This window comes from Lutra lutra, chromosome 15 (assembly GCF_902655055.1).
Source record: "Lutra lutra chromosome 15, mLutLut1.2, whole genome shotgun sequence".
Classification (NCBI taxonomy): Eukaryota; Metazoa; Chordata; class Mammalia; order Carnivora; family Mustelidae; genus Lutra; species Lutra lutra.
In genome coordinates, this window is record NC_062292.1 from 25,949,133 (window position 1) to 25,976,973 (window position 27,841).

Sequence of the window (27,841 nt, forward strand, 5' to 3'; positions counted from 1 at the left end):
AAAGATTCTGAATTCTCCTCCTCTCACAGACACATGAGCTCCGCAGCTACGTGTGAAACAATTTCTTCCTTAGAAAACCTAAGGTCTGGCTGAGTGACGACTCCATAGCCAGCAAACGAGCGGGTAGGAGAGGCTGGGACACAGTCTCACCATAAACCCCACAAGCAGCGCTGCAAGCCACAGCCAGGAGGGAACTCAGGTTTTGTCTGAGGAATACAGTGTCCCACCCCTCACTGTGCAGCCCAACTTTTAAGACATAAACTTGAGAGACAAGCCCCCAAAACATCCAACTTTGAACATCAGTGGAGCCCATGTCCCAACAAGACAAGACGAGCGATCTGAGAGCCCACCCACAAAGAGCAGGTCCACTCTGACTAACCTGCCCAGGGCCCAGCTCAGAGGCAGACCACAGCACCCAGACTTCAGCGAAAGAGCCTCATCTGCGATATTACAGTGCTGGCCAGAGGGGCAGGCGTCCGATGTACCACACATCTCAGCTAGCCAGAATGCGTTCCAGCGAGGCAAACTGGTGGGCGCCATCTTGGCCCAGTCCCCTTACTGCACCCCAAGCACCATTAGCTCCCAGGAAGGAGATTTATCCATGTCTGGTGCCCTGATTTTAGCAGCTGCTGCCTAGGGGATGCCTGCTGATCACCTGGCTCTCAGCCAGGGGAGCTTGTGTTCCCTGGTCCCATGGGCGCATAATACTTGGTGTCACCCAGAAACACATACCCCTGTCTGGTAGCCCGATTTCTGCTGTTGGCAGGGAACACCTCCACATCATCTGGCTTTGGTGGCCAGTGACTTTATGCTCATGAGTCCCAGAGGTCCCCACAGTCCCAATGGACCAAGGATCCTTAAGCAGCTACTGCTCCTAGGACGAAGCAAAAGGCAGCAGACCCAGGAGCTCCATCTTAGCTAGCCATCACGAGTGGCCTGAGGGGAAGGCTTCTAATTATACAAGCATCTTGGGGCTGACTGGCATCCTTTCCAGAGACCCCTGAACGGCAGGCACTATCCTCAGGCTCCCCCTGCCATGCTCCAGGGTACCGGTGTCTGGAGGGAAGCTTTACATGCATCCGGGGCCCTGGTTTTTCTTCAGGGATGGGGAGGGGTCACATTCCTGGAATCCACAGGACCGTGACCATCGAAGAGACAGTCTTTAGCAGGTGGTGTCCAGCCCAGGGCACTGCACAGACAGCAGACAAGACACACTCCCCAATCTCCCTGGGAAGGAGGCCCCTTTACTTTCCTTGGAGCTTTGGCCAAAGGGTCAAGCCTCAGGTTCTGACACACATCTAGTGACCTACAGAGCTACTCTCAAGGAACATAGGCTGTGGACACCATCCCGGCACGCCTTCTGCCTTGCTCCAGATCACTGGGATCACCCAGGAAAGAGCTTGTACACACATCTGGAGCCCCAGTTTCCGTGACTGCCAGCCAGGATTGTGAGGTGTTGTGCCAATGCCATCCAGGACATCAGTACATTTTGGCACGTTTAATTATTTTTTCCCCCACATAAGGAAATAAATAAACAATCGAAGTGTAAGAAGTGTTGAAATATTCCTTACATCAACTTTTTCCCACCGAACAAAGAAACCAATGTCCTAATTAGTAATTTTAGGCACACGGATTTTCTTTTGGGGGGGAGTGGATGTCATTTCAGCCATTTTTAATAACCTTCGAGAACAAAGACTATGAAATTCCCTGAGCATTCATGTACCCTGCTGGTCCTGTGACTGTGGAATTCTGTAAACAGCCCATCAAAGCCCAAACAAGGTGTAATGAGTATCTGTGATGGGAGAGCTTTGGGTCGGGGCTCCCTTTCCTCAGCAGAAGTGGAGAGAGCTGCCTGCAGGTTTTTCTTCCTCCTATCCTGATCTCCCACCTCAACGAAAACAGGAAAGCGGGTCTTTGGAATTCCAGCAACACAACAAAGACTAAAACCCCCAAATGCAGAAGGTGGAGGTGGGTTGTGCAGAGGCTAAGGGAGTGGTAGGAAGTCCTACCCCTTAGACAACCCGGCGTATCTCGACTCTCTTAATCCTTGAGAAGACCCTTTAGTACCCGGTGCAGGCCAGTCCTGGGAGAGACAGAGACACAGTGGCCCCCACAGCTGGGAGCTGCAGCCCCCCTTCTGCAACCTTATCCCCTTTCTATCAAGGTCCCTCTGAGAGCTCTTAAAATTCTAGCTGAGCAGCTCCCGACACCAATTTCCTGTTTTTCCCCTTTCCTCCGCCAAATAAATAATTTTGAGATCTCTCTCCAAAATTTGCTTTGGCATTTCACTTGCCAGGTACAGTTTACAGAATCAATGCTGCCCTAGAAGCAGTGTTTAAATAGTGTTAAATATATACTTGATGATTCAGAGGCATTGCGGGAGTCTTTATTTAGAGGAAGCTTGGAGCAGATCCTCACGCCATGAAAATAAGCTCCCAAGTTAGGTTAGCTGGTTGCCTATCGGGTTTTCATCAAGTTAGACATCATAGTACTCTCAAAGCGTTAGGATATGTCCAACGTGTCTCAGATTCGCTCAGTGACCATGTACTGCCTGTGTTGACTTAATAACATCTGAACAGTTTTGCCTCTGCCCTGTGGTCACAAATAACCCACGGAGACTCTGGAAGCTTTCTAGGAAGCCCGTTGTACTCAGGGACCACGCAAACCCAAATACTCTGCCAGTCAGAAACTAAAGCCCCTTTTCCACCAGTTTCCAAGCCGAAGAAACCAGAAGATACAGAGTGTGTGTTTTCAAATTAAACCCAGGTGAGTCTGCAGAGCCCAAAGAGAACACTTAAAGCTGACCTATGAGTCAAGCCCCGCTGTGACCCAGCTTTGGCTGCCTGGCCTCTGCGTGAGAAAGAGAAAGAACAAGTTAAAATACGTGATGAATTGACGTTCTGGGTTAAATGAGGACTAACGTCATCTTTTGTCCTTTTCTTATTGAAAGTCTTACTAAACTGTTTTCTTCTGCTTTCCAGCGAGAGATTTAAATTAACCAAGGGCAACCTGGAAGAGCTGAAGTGACACCAAATTGGGATCCAAGAAGCTTGGAACGTGATCCCATCCTACTGCTGTGTGATGTCTGGAAAGTGCCTTTCCCTCGACGGCCTCACACTCCCATCTGTGAAGGAGAGGCTGGGCTGGTTTGTCACCAGGCCCATGTTGTTCTGATTGTCCGTGCCTGGGATCTCTAGGCCCATCATGAAGGACTGCAAAGTTCTCCTCTTTCTCATCCTTTCTCACTGTCAGACATCCTGCAATGGGGGCCACAGAAGGTGGAAAGGCTGGACCTGAACCCACACCTCAATGGGCAGGTTTTGTTCCTACTAGAGCCTACTAGATCCTTTGGAACTCATCTCGCAGTCATGTGCCTCTGCCCCTTAAAAAGTGGAACAACTAAAATATGTGGTTAGTTGAGGATACTGATTTGTTGGAATCCAGTCCCTTGAGGTTTCTCGACAAATAATCCCAGGCTGAGTAGTGTCAGAGAGCTAGACATGTGTATCTGTGCACGGAAGCTCAGAAGAAAAGAGAATTTTCATCCCTGAGTCAAGCAGACTGACTCAGGGATGAAATCGGGCAGAAGAGACCTTGGGGGAGAGGGGCATGAGCCCGCCCTGGCCCGATCGGCCGGTAGTGCCTTGAAGGCAGGGCTTTGAGTCCTTCTCGTGCCACCACATCACCACAGAAGGATGACAACAGCAATCAGCATTGACTGAGCACACACGCTGCCCCAGGCACAGCTCCTGGCACACGATGGGCACCAACTTATTTAATCACCACAACAATTCTGTGAAACAGAAATGGTCATGAGGCCAATTTTACAAACGAGGAGACTTTAGCTTGCCAGGTTCCCACAGCAAGGGAAGGGCTGGAGCCCAGAACACCTGGCTCTGGATCCTGACTTCCTCACCACTAACTGAAGGATCGAATTTAGATGGAGGAAGAGAGGGAGGGAGGACACTTCAGGTGAGGAGACAGCTCGTGCTGAGGCCAGAAGCTGGTAACGGGTGGGTCATGTGGGGAGGAAAGCCTTCCCTTCCTCGGGCGTGTGGTTGCCACTGGAGAGCGAGGAGAGGTCAGGTTCTAGGTGTGGAAAGGGGCCAGATCATTCCCCATCCACTCATTCAGTTCAAAGTGCCTGCTCCATTCATTCCAGGCCCCACCTTGGGTGCTAGGGTGACACACACATGATCGAGATCCGGCGAAGCTCCCAGAAGCCTGCCTGCATCAGATGGCTCCCACTGCTGAGCCGTGTATCTGGAACCGGAGATGGACATGGGAGCCATCACAGTGCTGGACTAGAGAAAAGGAAGGCTGTCTAGGAGGAGGTGGGGCCAGGAGGAGGGATGGCGACGAGTGCCAGGAGCCGCAAGGTAAGCAGGTGCCTTCCTCTTTCCTGCTCAGCTCTCTGCAGCTCAGCAGCATATGGCCCATCTCGCCTCAGTTCCCAGACCTTGCCCTGGGCAGAAAACCAGAGAGGGTGGGGCCACCCGCTTGCGCCCCTCCTCCGCCAGTCACTGGCTAAGGTCAGGCCAGCGACACTCTGCATGCTGTCCAAAGGGGAAGTAAGACCACCACACCCAGAGGGGGTTCGTGCCCAAGATTACCTCCAGCCACAGGATGCATGCCACAGGCTACATTATAAGGATTATAAGGTTATTCCATTGTGCAATTATGTCATATTATTAATGTGCCTTGAAACAAACAATGTCTAAAATAGATTTTTGCTGTGGTTAGGGTTTACTGTTATTCTGCATAAAGTTGGAACTTATTTCAAAAATAGTTCTTGAAGACCTACTTTGTGTTCAATAAAGATCTGTTGAATACATAAATTAGTGAATAGATTAAAAATAATTGAGTACTGCCTGTGTTTTAAGTAAAAAGAATTTCACCCGCTAAAAAAGACCTTTGTGACCACTCCAGATTTTGAGAGAACCAGAGAAGGGGCAAAGGCTAGAAAGACCTGGAACCCACGGAAAGCTCCAGGTCCCTTGCTGGCCTCTCCCACAGATTAATAAAATGGCCCTCTCTAGGTACACTCTCCCTTCCTTTCCCTAATATGAACAGAAGCACAGAACAAAAGTTCTAAGGAGAGAATGAGAAAGAGATCATATGTACAAACCAAAAGAAGCAAATAAATAGAATAGATAATTTCTGAAAATTTAGAAAGAATCATAGTTAAACCAAGTTGTAATCCCATCCAATTTTTCTGGGAGACTAGATCCCTGTCAAAATTTATCGAGGGTCAATAGGTTTGGAGAGCTGAGGAAGTTGAAGTGGAGGAGAAGAGTAATCACTCCTTCTAGTTAGGGTTGAGTTCATTTCTCAGCCATCTTCCAAATCAATAGGCCTGAAGAGATTACCACACCTTCAGTTGCCTACCTCCAAACAGAGTAATTTACTCCACAATTTGTAAGACTAAATCTTGCCCTTTGTCTATTCACCCATTCATTCGTCCTCTCACCAAATATCTGTTGGGTGAGTCTTATTTATTCACAATGCATCAGCTGCTACGGCTGCAGCAATGTGTAAAGGCCAGCCCGTGACCTCAAGAAGCTTCCAGCCCAGTGGGGAGCTAGCCGAGAAGAGAAATGGCACAGGGGTAGGGCTAGGCATGTTCACTGAACCTCAGCCCCCTGCACAGGGCCTGGCACACAGTGAGAACTCCGCACGTGCCTGTTGGGTAAAGAAAAAGTGGGATGGGATTTACGGTAAATGAATCTGAGTGTCTGCAAGGCTGCACCGGGTAGAGAGCGAATCTACACCAGAGAGACCAAGGAAGACTTCCTGGAAGGGATCATCTGAACTAAAAAGACAGGGACTGACTAAGAGGAAGTCAGATGAATGTGGGTCTATGGGAGGGGTTTCCTATTGGGAGAAAAAGTGCAAAGGCCGGGAAAGAGTGGTAGATCTGTGTCACAGCTCATAGTTTGGTGTTGCTAGAAATTCAGTGTGTGAATGTGTGTGTGTGTGTGTGTGTGTGTGTGTGTGTGTGTGTGAGAGAGAGAGAGAGAGAGAGAGGGAGAGGAAGCAATGACCGTGCACGTGTGAGTGTGTATATACACAGGTGCACACGTGTGTGTGTGTGCGCACGCGCACGTGTACGGGTGTGGGTGCGCGAATGGGAGTACTGTCCTGGAGAGCATCAGTAGGGTCCCACGTAGCAAACTAAAGGAGCAAAACTTTATCCTGAGCACACAATGGGGTTATCCAAGGCTTTAGGCTGGAAAGTGACTTGGACAGCTTTGGAGTTGAGAAAACTCCCTTTGGTGCAATGAGCTGAAGAATGAATTGGTCTCTCAAGTGAGAGACATGCAGAATTACTGAGGCAGAAAGAAAGGCAGCAGCTGTGGGATGACTAGGACAGGTCCAAAAGATACTGTCAAACTCAAGCAGCCATGATCTGGTGACAGATTCCTGGTATTACAAGATATATATTGAGGGAGGTGGGGGCAAGGTGGGGGGTCTCTGTGGGAGACAGGGACTCTGAGTCCTGGCCTGTGCGGATGGAGCCCTTTGCTGAAAGCAACTAAAAAACCCAGGAGGCATGGATTGAGATGGAAGGTTTCCGCTGAGATAGGCGGGGCCTTTCGTTTGTTACCTCTCCATGGAAGGCAGAGACAGCCCCACGCAGTGGATGAGAGCGTGTCCTCTCCGAACAGAGCACTTGGATTTGAACTTGCGGCTGTGTGACCTTGGGCAGCATCCTGTTCTGCTCTGTGCTCCAGCTCCCCCACCTATCTCCCCGACTGGTTCTGAGGGGCACGCGCATTCTTGCTTGTGCAGGGACCACGGTCAGGGCTAGCACTAAACACTACATGGGTTATTTGTCAGATGAGAATGTCTTTGGTAATGTCCTAGAATGACCAAGCTTCACGCGCACACTTTACATTTCTGTGACTTCAACTTCCACGATTTTCCTGTGCGTCCATGCTGTCTCCTGCCTTACTTTACCAGCACTTTATTACAAGGCCTTGAGACTCGGATCTCTCTTACCTTGAAATAAAATGTCTGAGCCTGTGTCTGCTTCCGACCTCCATCCCCTCCCCTCAGAGCTGAGGGTCTGTGCAGAGCACACAAGACCCTGTGTCTTCACTCTCTGACCATTCATGCGTATCTCCACTCACTGTAATGCGGCACCCCCCACCTCAGGCCCCCAGTTCTTGAGCGAAGCTGCTCTCTCTCAACCCACCAGGAATGTCCTCACTGCTGGATCCAGAGAGCCCACCTCAGGCCTTGCTGGCTTGCTGGTGACCCCAGTGCCATCTACACATCCAAAGTCCTATCCTTTCCTCTTTTTCCCAGTTCTGCTGCTGCCCACACCTCCTTCTCTCCCTCTGGTTACCAGGTCTCCCTCCCTAGCCTCGAGGAGCCCTCAGACTCATTGAGGCAAAGTGGGCCCCTGCCAGTGGCTGGGCTGTGATGACTGGTTACAGGTCTGCTCCCACAAGCCAGCGAGCCCTTTCCAGGTACAGTCCCCTGTTGTCCCCATTTTTGATTTTCCAGCACATGGTTAAATGCCTGAGACTTCACCTGCTAGGAGCTCAGTATGTTGGATGAGCGAATAAATTAGTGGAGGAATGAACAAACAGAACCCAACTACTTCACTTCTTCGCCAAATGAAACATACAGCAATTATTTGTACGAAAATTAGGAAATGCTGAGTCACCACATGAATGATGATTCACTAACTGATTGGCTTCTTCCCCTCCGTGGCTCCATGACTTCTTCTCCTCTGATTAGTAACTGGACTTCTAATCCAGAAATGAGCTATAATTACTGGTCTTAATAGCCCCAGTGGTCACCACGGCAACTGCAAATGTTCAAGATTTGGGGTTTCAGTAACCCTCTGTGTGTATTTGGGCTGAAGCACTTTTCTTCCCCACTCATTGCTGACTCATAAAGAGAACTGGGATGTTTTTGTTTGCCCACTGTGGCTTTATTTCCTGGATGTTCTCTTTTTCAAAAAACTCAAAGAGTAGGGTTGTTTTAAAGTAGGTAGTGAACATGGGAAAAGAGGATGCTGTTATTACTTGGACAGAAACTTAGCATAACATATGCTTTCTGGAAGGTGCTAGGGCCATGGTGTATATGATGTGAGCATAAGGGATCTGATGAGTCCCCAGGATAACCCAATTCCATGTACTGGAGTGCAGAAGCATGAAATTTACGCACTTGTTTATGGCATCAGAAACTGAAGCTAAGGGATGTTCAGGGTATACAGAACTAAGAATCAGAATCAAAACAAAGGTGCAGCCTCTCTCTCTGATTTATTTGGCCTCCTTGAGGCATAGACTAGGATGGGAGCAAGAAGGAGCCAGGCACCCATACTCCCGGCACCCATATTCTGAATGACTCAGACGGGCAGCCCAAAGGAACAATAAAGAAGAGCATGGAGGAGGGAAGAAGGACAAAACATTGCAGGTGATAGGCAGTGGTCGAATTTATTTGGACTGCTAAAGGCGATTTTCTGGTTTCCAGCCCTGGCCCTGACACTCCTGAACATTTCCAACCCAACAAGCTGGGCTCCACCCAAGAACAATGCCAAGAACCCCCATGGGTTCTGTGTCATCTTTGAGGACCAGGCGAGGACACCCAGCAAACAGCGGATGGGGAGGAAGCAGCCAAAGGCACCACCCTGGTTGGTCAGAGTCCTTCCCCACAGCATTGCCTCCCTGAGGTGGTGAGACGGTCAAGAAGAGAGGCAGTAACTGAAGGCTGGGGGTGAGGACAGGAAGGGCAATGACACATGTCAGGCACCAAAGCTGGAGTGTGACTGGGAGGATGACCATATGGTCATGCTCACAGGAAACTCCTCTGTGCTACCAGCCGGAGGTGACTCCTCTTCCCCCATCACTCCACAGACACCTGGATGACTCCTAAGTTCCAGATCTAACCCTTGCCAGTCAGACCCCAGGCTCACAGGGAAACAACAATGCCCCCAGAGCTGGAACCCAGGAGAAGGTTCGGGGCATTGGTAAGGGAGCCGTATGGGTTTTATGTTCCCTCCTCCTCTCTGTTTCTCTTCTCTTTGCTTCCTGGACGTGCTGCCTCATCACAGTCTGATGCACTGTGACTTCTGAGGGCGCAAATGTTCCCCATATGCACGTCACTTAGGGCACTTAGGTAAGCAGAAATAATGCAATTCTGGCCAAAGGGGGACTCCTCCAATGCAGACCTGGGGTCAGGGAAGAAAGGGCCATTTTAGGGTGTCTTCGAGAAGCTGGAGAAGGAAGCTTGATGACAGCATCCTTCTCAACCATTAGGAGCTCCGTGTGATGGAAGAGACTTCAGCACCGTGGCCCAGGTGTCTCTATTCCCTGCACGTTTCTCAGAGACCCCAGGGGGTACCAGACGGAAGCAATGGCGGAGCCCTAGTGCTCAGTGAAGTTGCAGAAGCCCCCGTCACTTGGAGGGCAGGAAACATAGAGTCAAGCCTTCATGCGTGGCCGGGGCTTGCAAAGTGGTGTAGCCACTTCAGAAAACCATCTGGCAGTGCCTCAAAATGTTAAACACAGAGTGACCCGGCAATTCCACTCCTAGGATATAGACCTGAAAGAAATGATAACCCAAGTCCACTCATGCACAGTGCTCACAGCAGCTGTATTCACAGGGGCCAAAAAGCAGAGGCTCCCACAAGGTCCATCGATTGAAGAATGAATAAACGAGATGTGATTCTGGAAATCTATGGAATGTTACTCAGCAATAAAAAGGCATGAAGCTCTATTAATCATGATGAACCAACCTCCAGTGAAAGAAGCCAGATTCAAACAGGAAATGCCCGGAAGGAGCCAGTCTATTGAGGCCGAGAAGAGACTGGTAGTTGTCTCTGACCATAGTAGAGGCGGGAAGGTGAGGAGGTTAATGGGGAGTGACTACTAATGGCTACGGCACCTCTTTGGGGTCAAAATTCTAATTCTAAAATCAGATTGGTAAATGTTTCACAATTCTTAAAAAACAAAAACCATTCATTGTAGAGTTGAAACACGAACTGGATGGTGTGTGAGTTTTATCTCAATGCTATTTTTTTTTTTTTTTAAGAAAATACATAAAACTCCCCGCGGAATGCTCAGACCAAGAAAGTAAGCAGCACTTGTTTCCTGCGGGAAATCTCTGGGAAGTTTTGTTTTTACTTGACCAGAAGGCGTTTCTCCACCACGGCCAAGGCCACCGCCTCTCTGTCGGTATTATTCTGGGCAGTGCCAGGCTAGGAAGCGAGGCAACAGAGGGCTGTGGATGAAGGACCTCATACAGGAAGTGGCCTCCAGACTGCGGGTCAGCAAAGGATGGCCGCAGGCAAAGTCTGGCCTGCCACCTGGGCTTGTAAACCAAGTTTTCCTGAAACACAGACGCGTTCCTCTACTTAGATACAGTCCACAGCTGCTCGCACACTCTGGCACCACAAGAGCCAAATGACAGACTGTAGGGCCTGCAAGACCTAAGCCATTTACTACTGTCCCTTTGCAGAAAAAGTGCGCTGACCCCTGCTCCAGGCTCCCAAGTCCAGGGTCTTCCTACATCAATATGGTCTACATGGTGGCCAGATCCCCCGTAAGTCGGTCGGAAGTGCAGACTCCCAGGCTGCCACAGACCCAAGGAATCAGAGTCTGCACTTGAGTTTGTTAGTTAGGTCAGTGCAAACAGCAGGTGCCAAGACAGGATTCCCATGCAGGGATTTCGTGAGGGGGGACAACTCTAGGCCAGAAGAGGGTGTGAACCTGGGAAGGCTGGGAGAGCCATCAGCCCATGCTGCCAGTCCGACCTCAAAGGAAGGAAAGAGGGAAGGGAGGTTCGGCGGAAGCACTGGAGACCACCGTTCAGCCGAAGGAATGTTCTGCAAGCCCTTGGAGATTCTTCAAGGCAGAGCTGGCTGTCAGAGAAGTCCCGCTCTCTGGAACGGGCTCGCTTTATCCCCATCACACCGAAGTGGCCGCAGGGCAAACGCAGTGATGAACTCAGAACACACCTCCAGGGGGGTCTGGCTAGTGAAACGGCCAGCAACTGGAGGTCGGTGAGGCTTATCCTCAGCACATCCACTGCGAGGCATGTGCCCACGGCAGCCCTTACATTTTAAGAAGAATCCCAAGTGATCTCTATCGATATTTAAGTTGAGAAGCAAGGCTCCAGAGCACAATTTGGCAAACTGTTTCTACAAAGGGCCAGACAGTAAATACTTTAGGCTTTGTGGGCTCACCCCAACTCTGCCGGTGAGCATGAAAGCCGCCACCGAGAGAGAACACACGGTGCAGCCGAGTTCCAATAAAACTTTATTTATAAAACAGTCTTCCGCTTTGGGCCACATGTGGCCCGCAGGCTATAGTGTAACAACCTGGGCTCCAGAGTTGTGGGGTTTAAGCTTTTTTAAAGTAACTAAACCCTTTCTTCATAGAAATGGATAGGAAAGGGGCTGCTCCCTTTGAAGGCAGGAGGGGAGCCCTGCACTGGGCAATTCTGCTCAGAAGCCCCCACGGCAACTCTGCCGGCAGCTAAAGCAGATTTGAAAGCCGCTGCCCTGTTCCCCACAAAGAGTCTCGAGATTCAGAAAGGTCCTCTCATCATTCTTCTCATCCCTAACAGGCATCCAGCAAGCTAAATTTCTGCTTTATGGGTCCTACAAACAAAACTGAGAGTCTAGCCCTATGCTAGATATTCAGGGACGACAGACGTGAATCAGACAAGCATTAGGCTCCTGGGGAACTCTCGGTAGATGGAAATGAGATGCATACCCAGCTGATAAGGCGGCAAGCAACATGCACCTCAGGAAACCACGCGTGATGAGCTACGGAAGCAGTGTAGCAGCGACCCCCTCACCGAGGGAATGAGGAAGGCTGCCTGGTCAAGGGCTCAGCAGGGAGCTGCGAAAGGAGGGGCCAAGTGACAGCCCGTTTCACTTCTGACAGGGACGTCGCCCCTGCACCCCACTTTCCGGAGGGGTCTATGGTCACAAGATAAAAACCCCTCGTATGCAGATGCTAACTTACAACCATCAGGGTCTGTGGCTTGTCTACACGAGCACACTCACGTATCTCATCCTCACTGTGAGGGAAAACCCGGCCCCAGAAACGGACAACGCCCTTCACATCCAGGATTCAGACACACAAAGGGTAGGGGAGCTACAGCTTTGCCGCCCATCTGGGCCCCGGGGAAGGAGCAGGGCTATATGTGGAGGAAAATCGGTAATTGCTCAGGGTCCCATGAGGGCAAACTTTGACCATGGTTGCGATAGAGGACAAGGCAGCTGAGGAGGAAGGTCACAGAATCGTCACCTCCCAAGGAGCTCTGGGAAAGGCAGCTCTTCCCCTGTTGCTAAGACTGGATAAAGGGGGAGGCAGCACCCACCGTCCTTCTTTTAAATTCTCTTCACATCTACGCTTACACTTCTGGATCTGGGAGTCTGTCTTCTGTGAAGCTCTGTGTCCGCCTGAACGAAACTTCTTACCATCAGTACGCGGCTCCCTTATTGGAGAAAGGATGTCTCAGAATCCCGTAAACTCGCATTTCTTAGATGTCATTCAAAACATACCCCCAAAAGCCATCACAGTGCCCTAAACAAGGGAGTTTTAATCCAGGGTCGGTAGACACTGGCCATCCAGAAATCCGAAAAGCTCTAAAAGCTTTGTAAACTACGCGAACATGTACATTTCTCTGGGAGTCAGCATAGCCCTCAACAGATTCTCCAAAGGGTTTATGATGCCCCCCCCCCCCCGAAAAAAGCTTTAGTGCCATTGTCTAATTTATCCAAAATCATACGGCCCAGGCTGAAAAGAACATGCGATTTTTTAAAAGAGAGTTCTTTTAGGCATCTGATTCTACAGTGTTCTCAATCATCTTGAAACCCTCTTGGTGAAAAATCCTATTTACCTTCATTCCTATTTCACAGATTACCTAATCAAATTCCTAAGGAATTAAAGTTACTATCTCATCTAAGGAAAAACTATAGGTTCCTGGGCAGAACCGAAGCTAAGCAGGTTAATACCCATACCCACGGCTCTCAGTGACGCCTATCTCCCGCTGTTAATACCCTGTCATAACTAAGTACCACCCACCAAGCCCTGTGTTGGGCACTTGACATACATGACTTATTTAAACGTCTTAGCCACTCTGGAAGACACAATCTCATTTCTCAACTTGAGGAACCCAAGGCTCAGAGACGTTCAACAAATGACCAAAGATCAGAGCCCTGATAAGCGTCAGAGATGGAATCGGGCCAGGTCGGCCTGACTCCTCCGTTCTGCACTGGGATCTGCTCCGAAACTTGGATCCTCACAAGAGAAACACGGGTCTTCTAGTGAGGGACAGTTTCTTAGACATCTGTGTACTCCCCCACAGGGCCTTGCCAGGCTTTGTGCGGCAAGGCCCTTGGTAAATACGGACTCCGGCTCTAATCCCACCACGGACGTACTGACTCAGTCCTGTGACTTGGAGCTACAGGTGGTTACTCAGCTGGGCAACTGCAGGGAACATTTGCAATCAATTACGGGTGCGGAGGAACCTTTTAGAAGTTTCTCTTCTGTGTATGCCGGGGTTGAAGGAGGGGAAAGGAAGTTGAGAAGGAGGGAAAGGAACAGGGTGGTTTCAGGGTTGGGTGCTGGAGCTTAAGGATTTCACATCAGGATGGGACAGAATTTGGCTTCTGTCCGCTGCTGAGTGAGTTCCAACAGCCCAACCAAATGGGCCTGTGGCCTCAGGCTACTCCTCCGTGGCGCCACGTCCTAAATGGCCAGGTCCCTGAATAGTGAGTTTTATCCAGACCCCCTACGCTGGAGCAGTAGCACACAGTCCTTTCCTACCTCCCGTTGCCCTGCTCCAGAGCACAGGCCATAGGCAACTCTGGAAGGCCTTACCTTGGGGGGGTGGGGGGTCTTAGGAGGGTGGGGAGACAGCACCATCATGCCCCCTCTAGGGGCCAGAGGCAACCTCAGCACCTGAAGTCTGTGAGGCCTGCATTGTCCTCGGCCCTGAATAAAAGGATTCCAGCAATCCATTCTGGAGTCCAGCTTCCTATTTTGGAAGAATGTGGGAGCTTGGGGTGGAGGGAGGAGGTAACTCGAGTTGATTTTGTTTTCTTTACTAGTTGTTGCAAGTGCAAGTTAATCACAACCCCACAAAAATGCCACTTTAGCCCTTTCACATAGGCCTTGCAAAAAGATTTGCGTAAAGCCAACCTTAAGGGGTGCCTACCAACACCACTCTGGGAGGGGATGATAAAATACCGCCCAGAGGCCAGGGCAGGGACGGCAATCCAAGAAACCCGACGCATTCCCCACGACGTGGCTTCCAAAGAGCCGCCTACTCTCTTGTGCATGAGGCAACACTGCCACCTAGTGCCCTGTGTGGGAAGTATTCCCTGAGGCCCCACATGGCGAGGGTGGGGGGGGTGTGCTCCTTCACAGGGGCTGGTGTGGTTGAACTGCTTGACATCTCTACTGAACGGGGAAAACGCCCCAAGTTTGGGAGATTGAGAACTGGGATGCTGGGTGTAAGTAGTAGAAGCTGAGGTCCAGAGTCTTCAGGAAAGAGGATGGGAGTCAAGTCTGGGAGGAGAGCGCCTCAGAGGAGAGGCCGACCTTCAAAGACTGAATTGTGGTTACCTCCCAGGAACTCCATCCAGTTGTTATTCTGCGCAGGTGAAGACTCACCCACCCAGGAACAGGCAATGACCAGCTAGAGAACCAGCTCCGGGTAAGAAAGGAAAGATGGTCTGGTCTGTTGATAGGAGTGAGTAAATTCATGCAAATCAGAGACCTTGCACTACCTTTGGCCGCCTCACTACCCTCAGCCATGGGGCCCATAGGGGAAGTGTAAGCAGCTAAACACGGTGAACAAAGAGGCTGCTAAAATCCTGGAGAATGAAGGCCTTGTTCCCAGCCCCCATCTTTCCCAGAATTTTATCCTAAATCTTTCCTGAATATGTTCTGATGTGCACAAGTCTAAAGAAAGAGTGTGGAAGGTGGAGAGGAGCTAGACCTGGGTATTCCCTGCCCTCAGCCTTCCTGGTGTGGACCTCAAGGGGAAATACCAGTACACCACAGGGGCTGCTTTGATTTGAAGAGAAAGAAGCCTCAGAGGCTAGACTGTCTGCAAAAAGGCTTCCTGCCCAATTTTACATGCTTCCGGAGGGTCCCGAGGGGCACTTTGGAAACGGCTCTGAGTGTGTGTGCTGTGGCAAGGTGGGGGGCGGGTGGCTGTCTGCGGACAGGTGGGTGAGGGAGGGAACTGTACGGGCGGCAGGTGGGGAGGTGCGAGGAGCCATGCCAGAACTGGAATCAGGTCTTGCCACCACTCTCCGGGCCGTGAGACAGGACGTGGAAGGGACAGGGCAGAGGACAGGTACCCACTGTCCTGAATCTGTTTCCTCGGGTTTGGGTTTTAATAAGCGAAAGCAATAGCCTCTGAGAGCCTCGCTCATATATTCCTGTTGGATCCCTCTCTAAGTTTTCACAGCCAGGGAACTGATCCCAGGTCCCTCTGTTGCTACTGCCGGAGGAGGGGTAAGCGGAGTCGTGGGTCTCGGTCTAGACGGCAAGCACACAGTTTCCCTGGCAGATGGGTACTAGGAAGCGAGATTAGGCAGCAAGAAGATGTCATCTGGGAAAAGCTGCGAAGCTGCCAACTCTGATCAGATAATCATCTCATTATTTCTTCCATTTGGCCCCAGAATAAGGATTTCCTTCTACTTTTTCTCTGCCCCCACCTTCTTATAGCCCAGCCCCTTCTCTCTCCCCTCCTCTCACCCCCTCTCCCACCCAAAAATAAAATAAAGCAAAACCACAAGACTCTAGAGGGCTCAGTGTCTGGGAATCCCAGCTTCCAAAGGAGAAATCACAGCCAATGAGGGGGAGACAACGTGTCCAGAAGGGATGTTCCAGCAACACCCCATTGAAAGAGGCTCCCTCCTTCCAGATTTCTTTCTCCAGTCTGAAACTTATTTGCAGGCATCCAGCAACCTGAGAAGTTTTTAATTTGGGAAGTTGTCAAGCACTTCGGGAGCTCTGGGGTTCCATTCCTGTTCTGCCTCTGGCACACCTCTCGTTGATTTGGTTTCCCCACCAATGTAAATGGGACTGGCAAGCATCAGACGGCGTCATAGATAATCCAAATTAATGAGACTAAAATGGATCTACCATGTGCCTAGCCTTGTGTGAGGTTCTTCCATGGGGGGATCCAAAGAGATAATGACACAGAAAATGAAGACCTGTTATGTCTAGCCATCATTCCTTGCTTGAAACCAACACCACCCCCACCAAACACACACCCCCAGTAAGGAAAAGGAGATAGTCATTCCTAACGCCACTCTTTTCTTTGTCCTTCTGGGTGACTTTCCATGAAAGCCAAGATCTAGGCATAGTGGAAAACACATAGGCAATGTTCTGAGATATTACCTCTGATCAAAACCACAGTTACGCATGGTTCCTTTTTAGGTCCCTCATCCAAGAGCCAGTGCTAGACAACAGGGTCCCGGCTTGCACGAGCCAACCTCTTCCAGCAGCCCCTGCTGTTCTTAGACTGGATGCATGTTAGGACAAGCATCCAGTCTTGTCCTGGACCCAGCGGGACTCCAGGACCCCGACTCGATAGGCTTTCTGCTATAGTTCCAGGGCTGCTCAAAGAAAAGGGACCCGCCAGAGTGTGGGGCTCCGCACCTGGTGGCGGGGTTCTCCCTCCGCCCGGCCCCACCCCCACGGCTCACAGCGCAGGTCGTGGTCCTGACCCGTAGCTGCGAAGTTGCCTGGCTCTCTCGGTCTGGACTAGAAGAAACGGAGCGTGACACTTCTTTCCCATTGACAACGAACCAGAGATCTTCCCCTTTAAAGACGGGGTAAGGAGCGAGCTGGAGGTCTCCTAAGTGCACGAGCGAAGTATAGAACCACACGAGATCGATACTCATTGGGACAAATGCTCTTGTGGTTACAGAGTCATTATTATAGATGATGTCTAGAGTCCTGCTGTGCTGATGGATAAAGGCCCTTCCCCCTCTCTCCCTGGCCAGCCCCTCCTGGCTTTCCCGCCCCTGCGCCCTTCCTCTCCTTGTCCCTTGGGTCTAACCCAGGCAAACATAAAGCCAGCCACTCCCCCAGGGACCTCGGAAAGCCCAGGCACCACCGTTACCTGCAATGATGGCTGGGTTGTTCTGTCCTCCCTCTGGTTTCACCCAGGCTTCCACTGTGAACGCCTCCCGGGGAATCTCAGCCAGCACTTCTGGTCGCAGCAGCAGCCGCCCCCGCCTCCCCGAGAAGTATAAGACAGGCAGTCCTCCGTGGGGGTTAAGGGTCTCTGCTTCCCAGTGGGGGTCCCCTCCACCCTTCTGGATGCTGTCCTGGGTCAGACTGGTCCTGACCCCGTGCACAAGGGGGTGCTTAGGCCAAGGTTGGAAATGCCGGGGAGAGACACCCGGGTCTCCCCGCACGCCCCCCGCCTGCCCCTTCACCACCTGGCGACGATGCCTGGTCTTGACCCGGCCCTTCCTTCGGCTGTCTGGCTGGGGTTCCTTTGGGCCCACGAAGGTGGTGGTAACGGTGGCAGCCGTAGCTGAGTGCTCCCGAGTCTCAGCCTCACCTGGAATGGCCTTGGATCCTCCATCGCCGAGATAAGTGTCCCGGTCTCCCCGCAGCTCCGACCACCCAGTAGGACCATGCCAGACCCACGGGGTGGCCGGCCGCTCAGCTTCACCCCTCAGCCCCACACTTCCATCCAGGCTTGTGGCCAGACCCCTCGGGGCATCTGGCTTACTGTGTCCTGCATGGCGGGTTCCCTGACCCCCCACAGGGTAGGGCCTCAGGTGGTCCCCAGGCCAGCTGGGGTAGACCCCAAAGAGGTGATGCTGGGGAGTAGTTCTGGGTCTTCGCAGCTTGGCCCCCAGCCAACAGCGTTCTCCTTCCGACAGCACCTGGTTCAGGTGTCCCCTCTGAGCCAGGGCTCTCTTGCGTGTCCAGCCCGGCTCAGAGCTGGCAGTACTGAACGCGCAGCCGGCCAGAATCACCAGGCTGGTTCTCAGGATCTTAAGACACATCATACCTCCCCCAGCTCTCTCTCTATACAGAACCAGAAGTCAACTTCTGGGTACCACACGGGAGTGATGGGGAGAAGAGCAAGAGACGGCCAGCAGTGGATTCGCAGTCACCGGGGAAACTGTTTTGTTCACAGACCAAACTTTTAGGAGCAGCCCCGAAAGAGTGCCTCTTCTGGCTACCAGCGACCAGTGCTGTGCCTCCCTCTCCCTTCTCCCTTGACCTGGCTCTCCTGACTCTAGTTTAGTCCTTGCAGAACGAAGAAGTTCATTTCTCCGGGTTCCCTGGAACCTCCTCCTAGGGAGCTCAGGTTTCTTCCTTTCTTCTTCTTTTTTTTTTTTTTTTCTTTTTTCTTTTGGGTCCCTTCTTCAATAGCCCCTCCTCCTGCTGATCCTAGAGGAGGGACACACAGACGGGAGCCACGCCCTCTCACACACACACTCCCTCACAAACTCACACCGCTCCCTACCTGAAGTCATGAAAAAGACACTAATCTTCTCATTTTCATTTCTTTCTCCTTCTTCCTTCCCTAAGAGTTCCGTTCTTTCTGTAGCTCTTAACCTAAGCTACATCCACCTTCAAACAAATCCCTAGAGCAACGTGCACAGAATTTGATGCTTCTTTCTAAAACTGCAGAAGGAACCTGGGGACACAAAAATCCAAGCTGGTACTTAGCTTCTGCTCTCCAGAGGTCCTCCTCAGCCAGAGCCCCCAGCCAGCCGCCAGTTTGCCCGTGCAGGTCAATGTTCCCCTCAGCTTGCTGCTTGGGCTTGTGCTGTGTTGAAGGCTTTTTAATCCCCTTCCAACTTGTTGGTATGTTGCAAGTCTCCGTAAAGTTCTCCTTGGGGATGCCAGTCTGGTGTCCTAATAACCTTATGAGTCTGAGAGCCCTTGACTTCACCTTCTGGGAGTCTTGTGTGTCCCTGGGCAGATGGGAAAGAGAGCGAGAAGAGCATGGACTTCAGGGGACCTGTTCTCTCCGGTGCCTCCTGCTCTCCTCTCTCCCTCTCTCTCTCTCTGCCTGTAATTATCTTCTTGTTTGTTTCATTTAAAGACAATGATGATGTCAAGCTAATAAGTTTGGTGCATCACTCCACCTACTCCCTGTCCCCTCCTTCCTCCTGAAAACCTCCCTGCCTCACCGAGGCACAGGGGACAGACGCTACTCTTGGTTTCCCCAGTAAACATCTCGGGCTTTCTCTCTCAGCAGCTGCAGCCTACACAATCAATAGCAATCAATACTGTCTTAGAGCACTCTTTTCGGTGTGTATTCTCTCTCTCTCTCTCTCCCTCTCTCTCTCAGACACACACACACACTCGCACATGTGTCGTGAACAGATCTGCTCACTGTCTAATAACAGCCCCCCCGACCAGCCATTCAGGGACCACTTGCTTCTCTTTCTTTTGTTTTGTCACAAGCCTCCTGTATTTTTTTCCTTATGTCAATCATTTGGGATTCAAAAGAACAATACCCCAAATTCACTTTATATTGGACATCGGGAAAAAGAACAAATCAATTAGCCTGCCATAAGCAGCATTACATGGGAATGCCATGAATTCTCACTACGTAGATCTTCTTCCCTCTGAAGTTTCTCACTCTGAAGTTACTAAAAGTCACCATATGCTGAGTGAGCAAATAAACAAATGAGATGCTCAAAATAAGTAATTTACAAGAAATGAACAGCTAGACCCAAGCAACTATTTTTTTTTAATTGACTTGAAATGAATGGAGAGGATGGGGAAGTAAATACTGTGACTCCAGCCTCTGTACTAATGTTTGCCTAGAGGGAGGCTATCTGAGTCCCACCCCTTAAACACATGGACATGTACACCACACACACACACACACACGCACACACACACACTGAGAGCATGGTTCTGAATTCTGAACATGGTGGTGGGGGGCAGTGAGGATATTTGACCACAGGTGGATACAAATCAGGTAGAGAAATATATTGGGTCCTTCCTTCACTAAGAAAAGTTACTTACAGTTCTAAAATCCCTGCCTATATTACCCACACATAAAACACACAGCCCACACACTTTGGAGTAAGATCGCAGTGCCTCTTTTGCCTTGAGACTTCTCGTCTTCTAAACTCCTCTAGCCCTGCTAATAATGGACTTGTTTGCGTCCAGCATGCTGTGCCCTAATTACCCACCCCCTGGCATACCCAGTCTCCCTGCGCAGCAGCCACTGGAGCCTCAAAGCAAGTCCCCAAAGACGAGATCAATTCAGGCACGTGGATTTACTAAACAGAAATCCCTTGATCCTAGACTGTCCTTTTCCCTTTTCTTGTTTTCCTATCTCCCTTCACTCCTTCTGACTTAGTCCTTTTCTTTCTCTTTTTCTTTTTCTTTTTTTTTCCCCCCTGAGGTAGCTCGAAAGAGTTTGGGGCTTTGGAAGGGAGTAGAGGGAGATGTAGAGAAAGACAGAAAAGCAGAGGAAAGGGGGGTGGGGAGAGAGAGGGAGAAGGGGAGAGGGAACGAGGGAGGGAGAGAGAGAGAAAGAAAGAGAGAAAGAAACACTAGGAAAGAAAAGAAGGAAAGAGAGGAACCTTAGTGTAAATGAAGAAAAGATCCTCAGGTAAGAAAAGCAGAAAACTTGCCCCCTCCTTCATGCCACCCCCATGACCCTCAGAAAAAGGTTCCATACCATTCATTTCAGGAAGGAGGGATAACACAGCAAGGAAGAATTCCGCCTGCTTTTCTGCCCCTGTTAATGTGTGAATGATCTTGCGGTCCCTATAGGTCTCTCCTGGCTCTCAGCAGCTAGTAATCCATTCATAAGGTTTCAAGAAGCTATACAAAACTCAAGCTTCCAGTTTAGTTTCTCTCTCTCCCCTTCATTCCTTTGCTCACCACTCTCCTTCAGCTCTTGGCAGTCCAAAGTTTAAAAAAAAAAATGTTGAACCATTTCTGTGTTTTCCTCCTGTTGTAACTTTTGCTGTGACATCATAACCCTGCCCACCAACACCCCACCTCTCGCTCTCCTTTCCATCCCACCCCTCATCAGCCCCAGACCCCCCAAAGCACCCCCCCATGGAGAAGAAGGGCTCCTGTCAGTTCCAACATGTGAAAACACAAAGCTACTAGAAGGTGCCCCTCTCTCCCCTCCCCTCCGCCCCCCTCCCCTCTCCCCCTCCCTGCCTTACCCACCGCTCAGCCACGGCTCTCTCAAGGCTTGGAACAATGATCCCATCTGTTTGACATGTGCGGAAAGGTGGGCTGGATTCAAATAATCTGTCAAGTGGATCAGATAAAAAAAACCCAGCAGCCCCCTCCTCAATTCCATCACACATACGCACGCACATCATACCCCAGCAAAAGTGGGAGAGAAGTCGGCCGAGCACAGCACCCACCCTTGATGCCAGGGAGACACCACACATGCCAAAGGCAACGCACATTTATATATACATAAATTCTGTGGCTTATTTGTTTATGACAAACACCGGCACCCCGAGCCCCTCTCCTCTTCCCCAAGTCCTGCCACTCCGCAAGTGCACAGATTGGAAAGCTGGTAGAATCTGTTTTGAAATATCCAACGAGAGGGTTTTTCCCCCTTTTTTTCACTCCCAAGCACTATCTGTGGCGATCAGACTCGAGCAGGGTTGCCAGCAAATGCAGGAGGCCCCTTCTAGGGTACAGGCTTTCAAACCAGCGAAGCCAGAGGGAATGGATTTAAGGACACACAGCAGGAGCTGGCTGAATTTATTTTATTTTGACGGGGGTAGCTGGGGGAGGAATATCATTTCTGAAATGCCCAAGCAATGAAGGGAGAGGATATGGATTTCTTAAACAGTTTTTGCAAGAGGAGCGGTGTCTTGTTCTGCAGGTAAATCTATAAGGCGAGAAATTGGAGCTTAAAGATAAACAAGGACGGAGAGAGAGGGAAGGGGAAGGAGACAAGAGAAGGGAGAGGGGCAGGGGATGGGGACCTGGGGACGGGGAGAGAGGGGAAGAAGGGGAGAAGGACAGAGGGGCGAAGGGAAAGGAGAAGGAAGGGAAGAGAGAGGAGGGAGGAAAGAGGAGGGTAAGGGGAGGAAGGGGGAGGGGAGGGATGAGGAAGAAAGAGTGAAATAGAAGGAGGAGGGGTGGGGGTGAAGGGAAAAGAGAAGAGTCTGGAAGGAGGAAGGACTGAAGAAGAAAAGCAGGGAAGCGAGGAGGGAAGAATGAGACCGAGAGGAAGGAAAAGAGAGGAAGAAGTGGTGAGGCACATAAAATATGGAGACCAGGAAGGCAGTTAGATCCATGATGCTTTAACATAAAGAGATCAGAGGGGCAGGTGAGGAGAGCCACTGCAGAATGAGGCAGGGGTTGGGTTTTCTGCACAGAAAACAAAGGATACACAGTGGAGGGGCTCACTCCAGTGATCAGACACTTTTCAAAAAAGCAGATTGCCAGGGTTCAACATTGTCTCTTTAAGTAAACCCCTATTTCCTCCTCCTTCCCTGCCTACACCCTTCCTCCAACACCCACCTCCACCTTCCTTCATTCACTTCTTGTTGCCAGCATGATCTTCCCCTGGAGAATTCTCCAGTAAAATTCAGACACGGATCCCCCTTCCCCCGCCAAAAAAAAACAAAAAAAACAAAAACCGCCACCCTTAACACTCAGTAGCCCCCTTTTTTTTTTTCCCCCGCTCTGTCCACAGAGGGCCCTGACTCCTCTTATCTAAAGACTGAGCTGTTTGTGACCATCTGCACTTTGTTTAAACCCAGATGATACTACGTTTCCCTCAAGCCCAGGACCTCAGGGCTGTTTCGCTTGTACTTGCTGCCATAGTGGGGCTGGTCAGTTTCCATTAGCATTGTCATCAGGATTAGGAAGAGTCTTGGGAGCACAGCGAGGAGTCAGTGCAAGTCTGTGTTCACCTGCAGCACACAGCACTAGTGGGGGAGAAAGAGAGGTGGGGGGCTGGGGAAGAGATCCCTTAATATGGTCACTGATCCTCTCTGACTTTCTGATTCCAAAATCTGATCCCTTGAGGGAAAAGCTCAGCTGGGAGCCGGCCAGGGAGCATAGTAATAAAAGCCTCCTAGAACACAACCAAATGCAGGATCTATATATAGGAGCCGGATCTGTTTTCGCTACTTGCAGTCGAAAATGACACCCGGAAACAAACATTTCAGCAATATGTTTATTGGAATCGCATTCAGCTAGTGCTGGAAAGAGTGAGCTTCTCTGAAGGATTTCGCTCGAAGCCTCGGGGTTGTTGCTCTCTGTGCCCCTGGCTCCCGGCGCTCTGAGCTGGGAGTCAGTGGCTCTAACATTCATGGGGTCACTTGAGATGCCTTCAGGGTGACCTAGCACAGCCCCCTCTTTTACGGGTGAGGAAACAAGGGAGAAGTCACACAGATGACAGCAGGGCCAGTACAGCATCCAGGTCTCCTGAATCCCCAGGCCAGGTTTTCCCTCCTCTGGTATGTACCTGTCTTGCTGTCTTGGTATCCACGGGGCCAGCTGGATGGGAGGAGGGTACCAAAGGCTGACCTCTCCAGATACCCATCCAGACAAAAATGCCCTGGAAGTATATGTTGATCATATGTGTTCTGTAACTCAGAATCACATAGCACTCAGAAGGAAATGCAAATCTGCATTTCCAACTCCTCCCTGTGTGTTTTGAGCCAAGAGAGGCCCTATCTTTTTGTCAAACTATTTGGCGCTCTGTGTGTTAGATAATCATATCTTTTTCCACAGCACCATTACTATTATAAATTATTATCATTGGTAGTGGTAGCGTTTTGCAAAATACCTTTCAATCCAAATACATCAAAGCATTTCATCCACAGGTTAGGCTTTCCCACCCCTTGCGGGCTGCACGGTGGAGGCGACATGTCAGAGATCTATTTCCCCTGGTGTCAGTCCTTACTGGGAAAGTGTTTCTTGTAACATTTTGAGCCTTGGGACCAGCTTGCGGAGTCCTTTGGCTGGGGAGGGTTTCACAGTGATGTTGGATCCTACTCTGCTCTTCAAAGGCAAAGAAGTTCTACAGGGTTTATGCTTCAACCAGCATTGCCTTTCCAAGTGGAGTCTGCTCAAAAGACAATCTCATAACAAGAAAAACAAGAAGACTATATACTTACTTCTCTGATCTACCACACATCTGCGTGCTTTTTTTCTTCCTGTCTCTAACGATACAAATGCAAGGCAAGTGTTATGTCCATTTTACAGATAAACACACTGAGGCTGAAAGCTAAGGAACTTACCCACGGACCTACAGACACTAAGAACACAGCCAGGGCACATCTGAAATGGGTTATGCTAAAGTGGAAGAAACCAGACTCAAAACGCCATGTCCTGTGTGATATCACTTATATGACATTCTGGAAAAGGCAAAATTATAGAGACAGAGAAAATTGGTGGGGGGGGGGTCATTTAGCTGGTAATTGGGGGAGAAAAGTTGAATACGAAAAGCACAAAGGGACTCTGGGGTGATGGGACTGTTCTCTATCTTGATTGTGGCGATGGTGCATGAGTATACATTTGCCAAACCTCAAAGAAACATAGACTAAAAAAGGTGATTGCAGATAAATTATACCTTGGTAAACCCGCGGTAGTGGGAGGGGGGAATGGAGCCAGGGGTAGGGCCAGGGTCTTTTGACTCTGAATATAGTGTTCTTCTGTCTATATCCTGCAGGTGTCCAAAGACCAAAGGAGAGTGTGACAGTGCTTGGTCATGGTACCTAAACTCTCCACCGATCCTCTCGCCTGGCTCCTCAGGAGACCCTATGGAACCAGACTGAAGGGAGCAGAGCTGGCTTGCGGTCCCAGCTCCGTCCACCCAGATGACCCTAACACATCAAACAACCAACCACCAAATGATCACTGGCCAACAACTAGCAGCCTGCTCCACCATTCAGTAACTGCTGGACCTTGGGCAGGTTAATGAACTTCTCAGAGCTGTCTGTAGAATGGGGAGATTGGAATAGAAGACCTCTAGGTTTTCTTAGCGGTCACACTTGAGATTTTCTCATTTTTAGCCTGACACTTTTCTAATTGTTTAGAAAATTGTTTCTAATTGTTAATAATTAATAATAATAATAATAATGGGGCACCCAGGTAGTTCAGTTGGCTAAGCATCCAACTCTTGCTATCAGTCAGGTCATAAGCTCAGGGGTGTGAGATCAAGCCCCAAATCGGGGCTCTGCACTCAGCAGAGAGTCTGCTTGAAGATTCAGTCCCATTGCCCCTCCCCTTGCTCGTGCTCACAAGCCTGTGCTCGCTTGCTCCCTCTCTCTCTTGCAAATAAATAGATCTTTTAAAAAATAATTTAAAAAAATTTTTAAATAAAAAAATAACCAGCCAGTGCTGGTTAAATATCTTCCCACAAATATCTCAGAGACTCAAGCATACATTAGCAATGGACACCCACAACATTTATTTTAATCCTTAAAGAAAGCCATATATTCAAATATAACACCACTTGTCACACTGATAATGCCGCAACAGGGAGTGTTTGAGCTCTGGTATTACAGTGACAAAGGTGTCCTATACAATGGGCCACTGTCCTATGTTTAGCAAATCAAACATCAGAACACATGGTATTCATATGAAAACATTTAAATCTGAGCAGTTTTTAAATGTGCTACTGTGCTAGAATCTTAAAATTTGGTAATTCCCTCAAGATGGTACTAATAATATTATTAATAATAATAACTGACATTTATTTCTTCTAAAATGGCAGGCACTGTTCTGGTCACTTTCTATATATATATTAGTTGATTAAATCCTCACAACAGTTCTGTGAGGTAGGTTCTTTTCTTACCCCCACTTTCAAATGAAGACTAATAAATTAACATTTATTAAACACCTACCACGTGTTCCATGTAGCATCTACTAGTCCGTGTAAACTAAGTGGTGCACGTAAAATACCTCATTTCACCCAGGAAGTCACTATGAGATAGCTCCACCATCACCCTCCTTTTTAGATGGGAAAACCGAGGCACAGAGAGTTGAAGCCACTTATCAGAGCTTAGTCACCTTGAAAACAACTGCCTATCTCTGGAGGCCTTGCTCTTACTCGTGATTCTGTACAGCCTCTTTATACCAACGATGATTTGGCTCCCCAGCGCAAGAACCGATTTTTTTCTGATGAGGACATCCCACTGGTTTCTCTGGAGTAGAAGACAGATCTTCCTCGGGTCTTTTCCCACAGCCTCCCCTGGTGGAGGGTCCAGGACCTCCAAGAGATGTGGTCCCCACTGATAGCAGCAGCCAGGTGCAGGCTCTGTTCTGACAATGCTGAGGTACCTCTCACAGGTCCCCATGGACTCCTGTGGTCACCATCCATGCCCCCACATCCATCATGTCCCCAGTGAAATCTAAGGGACCTGTAACCAACCAGTTATAAGTGGAAAGCCAGTCACTTCTCCAAGTCATTAACTCCATCTGGGAGGAATCATGCAAGACAGATAAATGTTGGGTTGTCTATTTATTATAATGAATGCAAACTTTTAATACTAATAACAGCTATTAGTTGACGGTCTATTAACCATCACAGTATATTTCCTGTGTTAAGGTCTGCTCTGATAGAGAGCTCTAGGTTTTAGGCCAGATTCTAAATTCTGAATGGTACTTGTGCTATTTAACTGCTGAAATGTGGTCCATGTGTAAATATTTCAAAATAAATATGCTCCCCAGATGTCTTCAAGAAAGGGAGCAGGCCTATGGGAGAGGAAATGTACCCTTCCTAAATGCTCACCCGGCCCAGCCTTTCCATATAGATCACAGCCACAACTGGAGGCAGAAACGCGAACCAAGGCAGTTTGAGCCCCTAAGCTTGTCAGATGCCCATCCCCCCGCCCCCACAAGTCGTTCAACACAGACCCTGTCTGGTAGGTGCCAAGAAAAGTTCAAGTTTCTTTTCTGTAGGCTAACCTCGAGATGATGTCCTATAGTTGAGAGGGTAGGCTCTGTAGGTGACAAACATGGATTCTGGTCTGGGCTCTGCATGGTCTGGGGCAGATTTCAGGGTCACCAGTGAGAATAACAGTGTGCCTGCACTCCAGGTAAGAGGCCATAATAAGGCACATTTCTCAGCACCTATCCATCACAGAGTAAGTGCGTAATAAACACTGTTATTACTGAAGAAGTCAGCTCCTTCCCATGTTCTACCCTACAAGCTTCTGATTTTAAACTTTCAGTCACCCCTAAAGATCCATTTGGATGTCACTTCATCCTATTCTCAGAGGATCAGCCTTTCCTGTGTCCTCTCAGCTCCTCATTTGCCGAAATCTGTCATTCTCAATCCTGCCTGTCCCACAGGTCTCATTTTGATTGTAAACATTTTGAGATTTGAAAGCTCAAACATGGTATGACCCACTTTCCATAATTACAAAAAAAAAATCAATGCTCTATCTATAATATAAAAAAATAAGGTATAATGAAATCAAATGAATTTCAACATATATGTATTTCTGATTTAATTACCTTAAAAGATAAATGAAATAAACAAATGCTTGGACCTACTTCTCATGAATAAGTATGGATTTGAGAGAAATAACAAAATACTCCACAAACATTACAGGTATTTTTCTGTATATTGACATTTTGAATCAGGGCTATCAAAGCATATTTGTACAAGTTCACAGAGTCAGCATGACTACTAGAGTTCCAAATACAGAAGGACAGACGCGCGTGTATGTGCCTCAAATGCTGTACACAGCATCGCCATCAATGGCATGTTTCCAAAATGGGGAACAACCCTAGGTAAAGTGTGCAAACAAATCAGAGGCAGTCTTTCTTCGATAACATGGAAGTTGCATTCCTGGGAAAGTATATTTAAAGTACAAAAAAAAAAAAAAAAACTTCTGTGATTAAGCACTTGT

General features: G+C 49.3%; 1 protein-coding gene across 1 annotated transcript in view; it reads right to left on the minus strand.

Annotated features, from left to right (window-relative positions):
- The window catches only part of PAPPA2 (pappalysin 2), a 302,814-nt gene extending 284,745 nt beyond the window's left edge, over positions 1-18,069 (minus strand). The window contains exon 1 of the mRNA XM_047705709.1: positions 17,116-18,069. Within this exon, the coding sequence (XP_047561665.1) occupies positions 17,116-18,019 (904 nt within the window). The 5' untranslated portion in view covers positions 18,020-18,069. The remainder of the gene's footprint in view (positions 1-17,115) is intronic.
- Between the last annotated feature and the right edge of the window lie 9,772 nt (positions 18,070-27,841).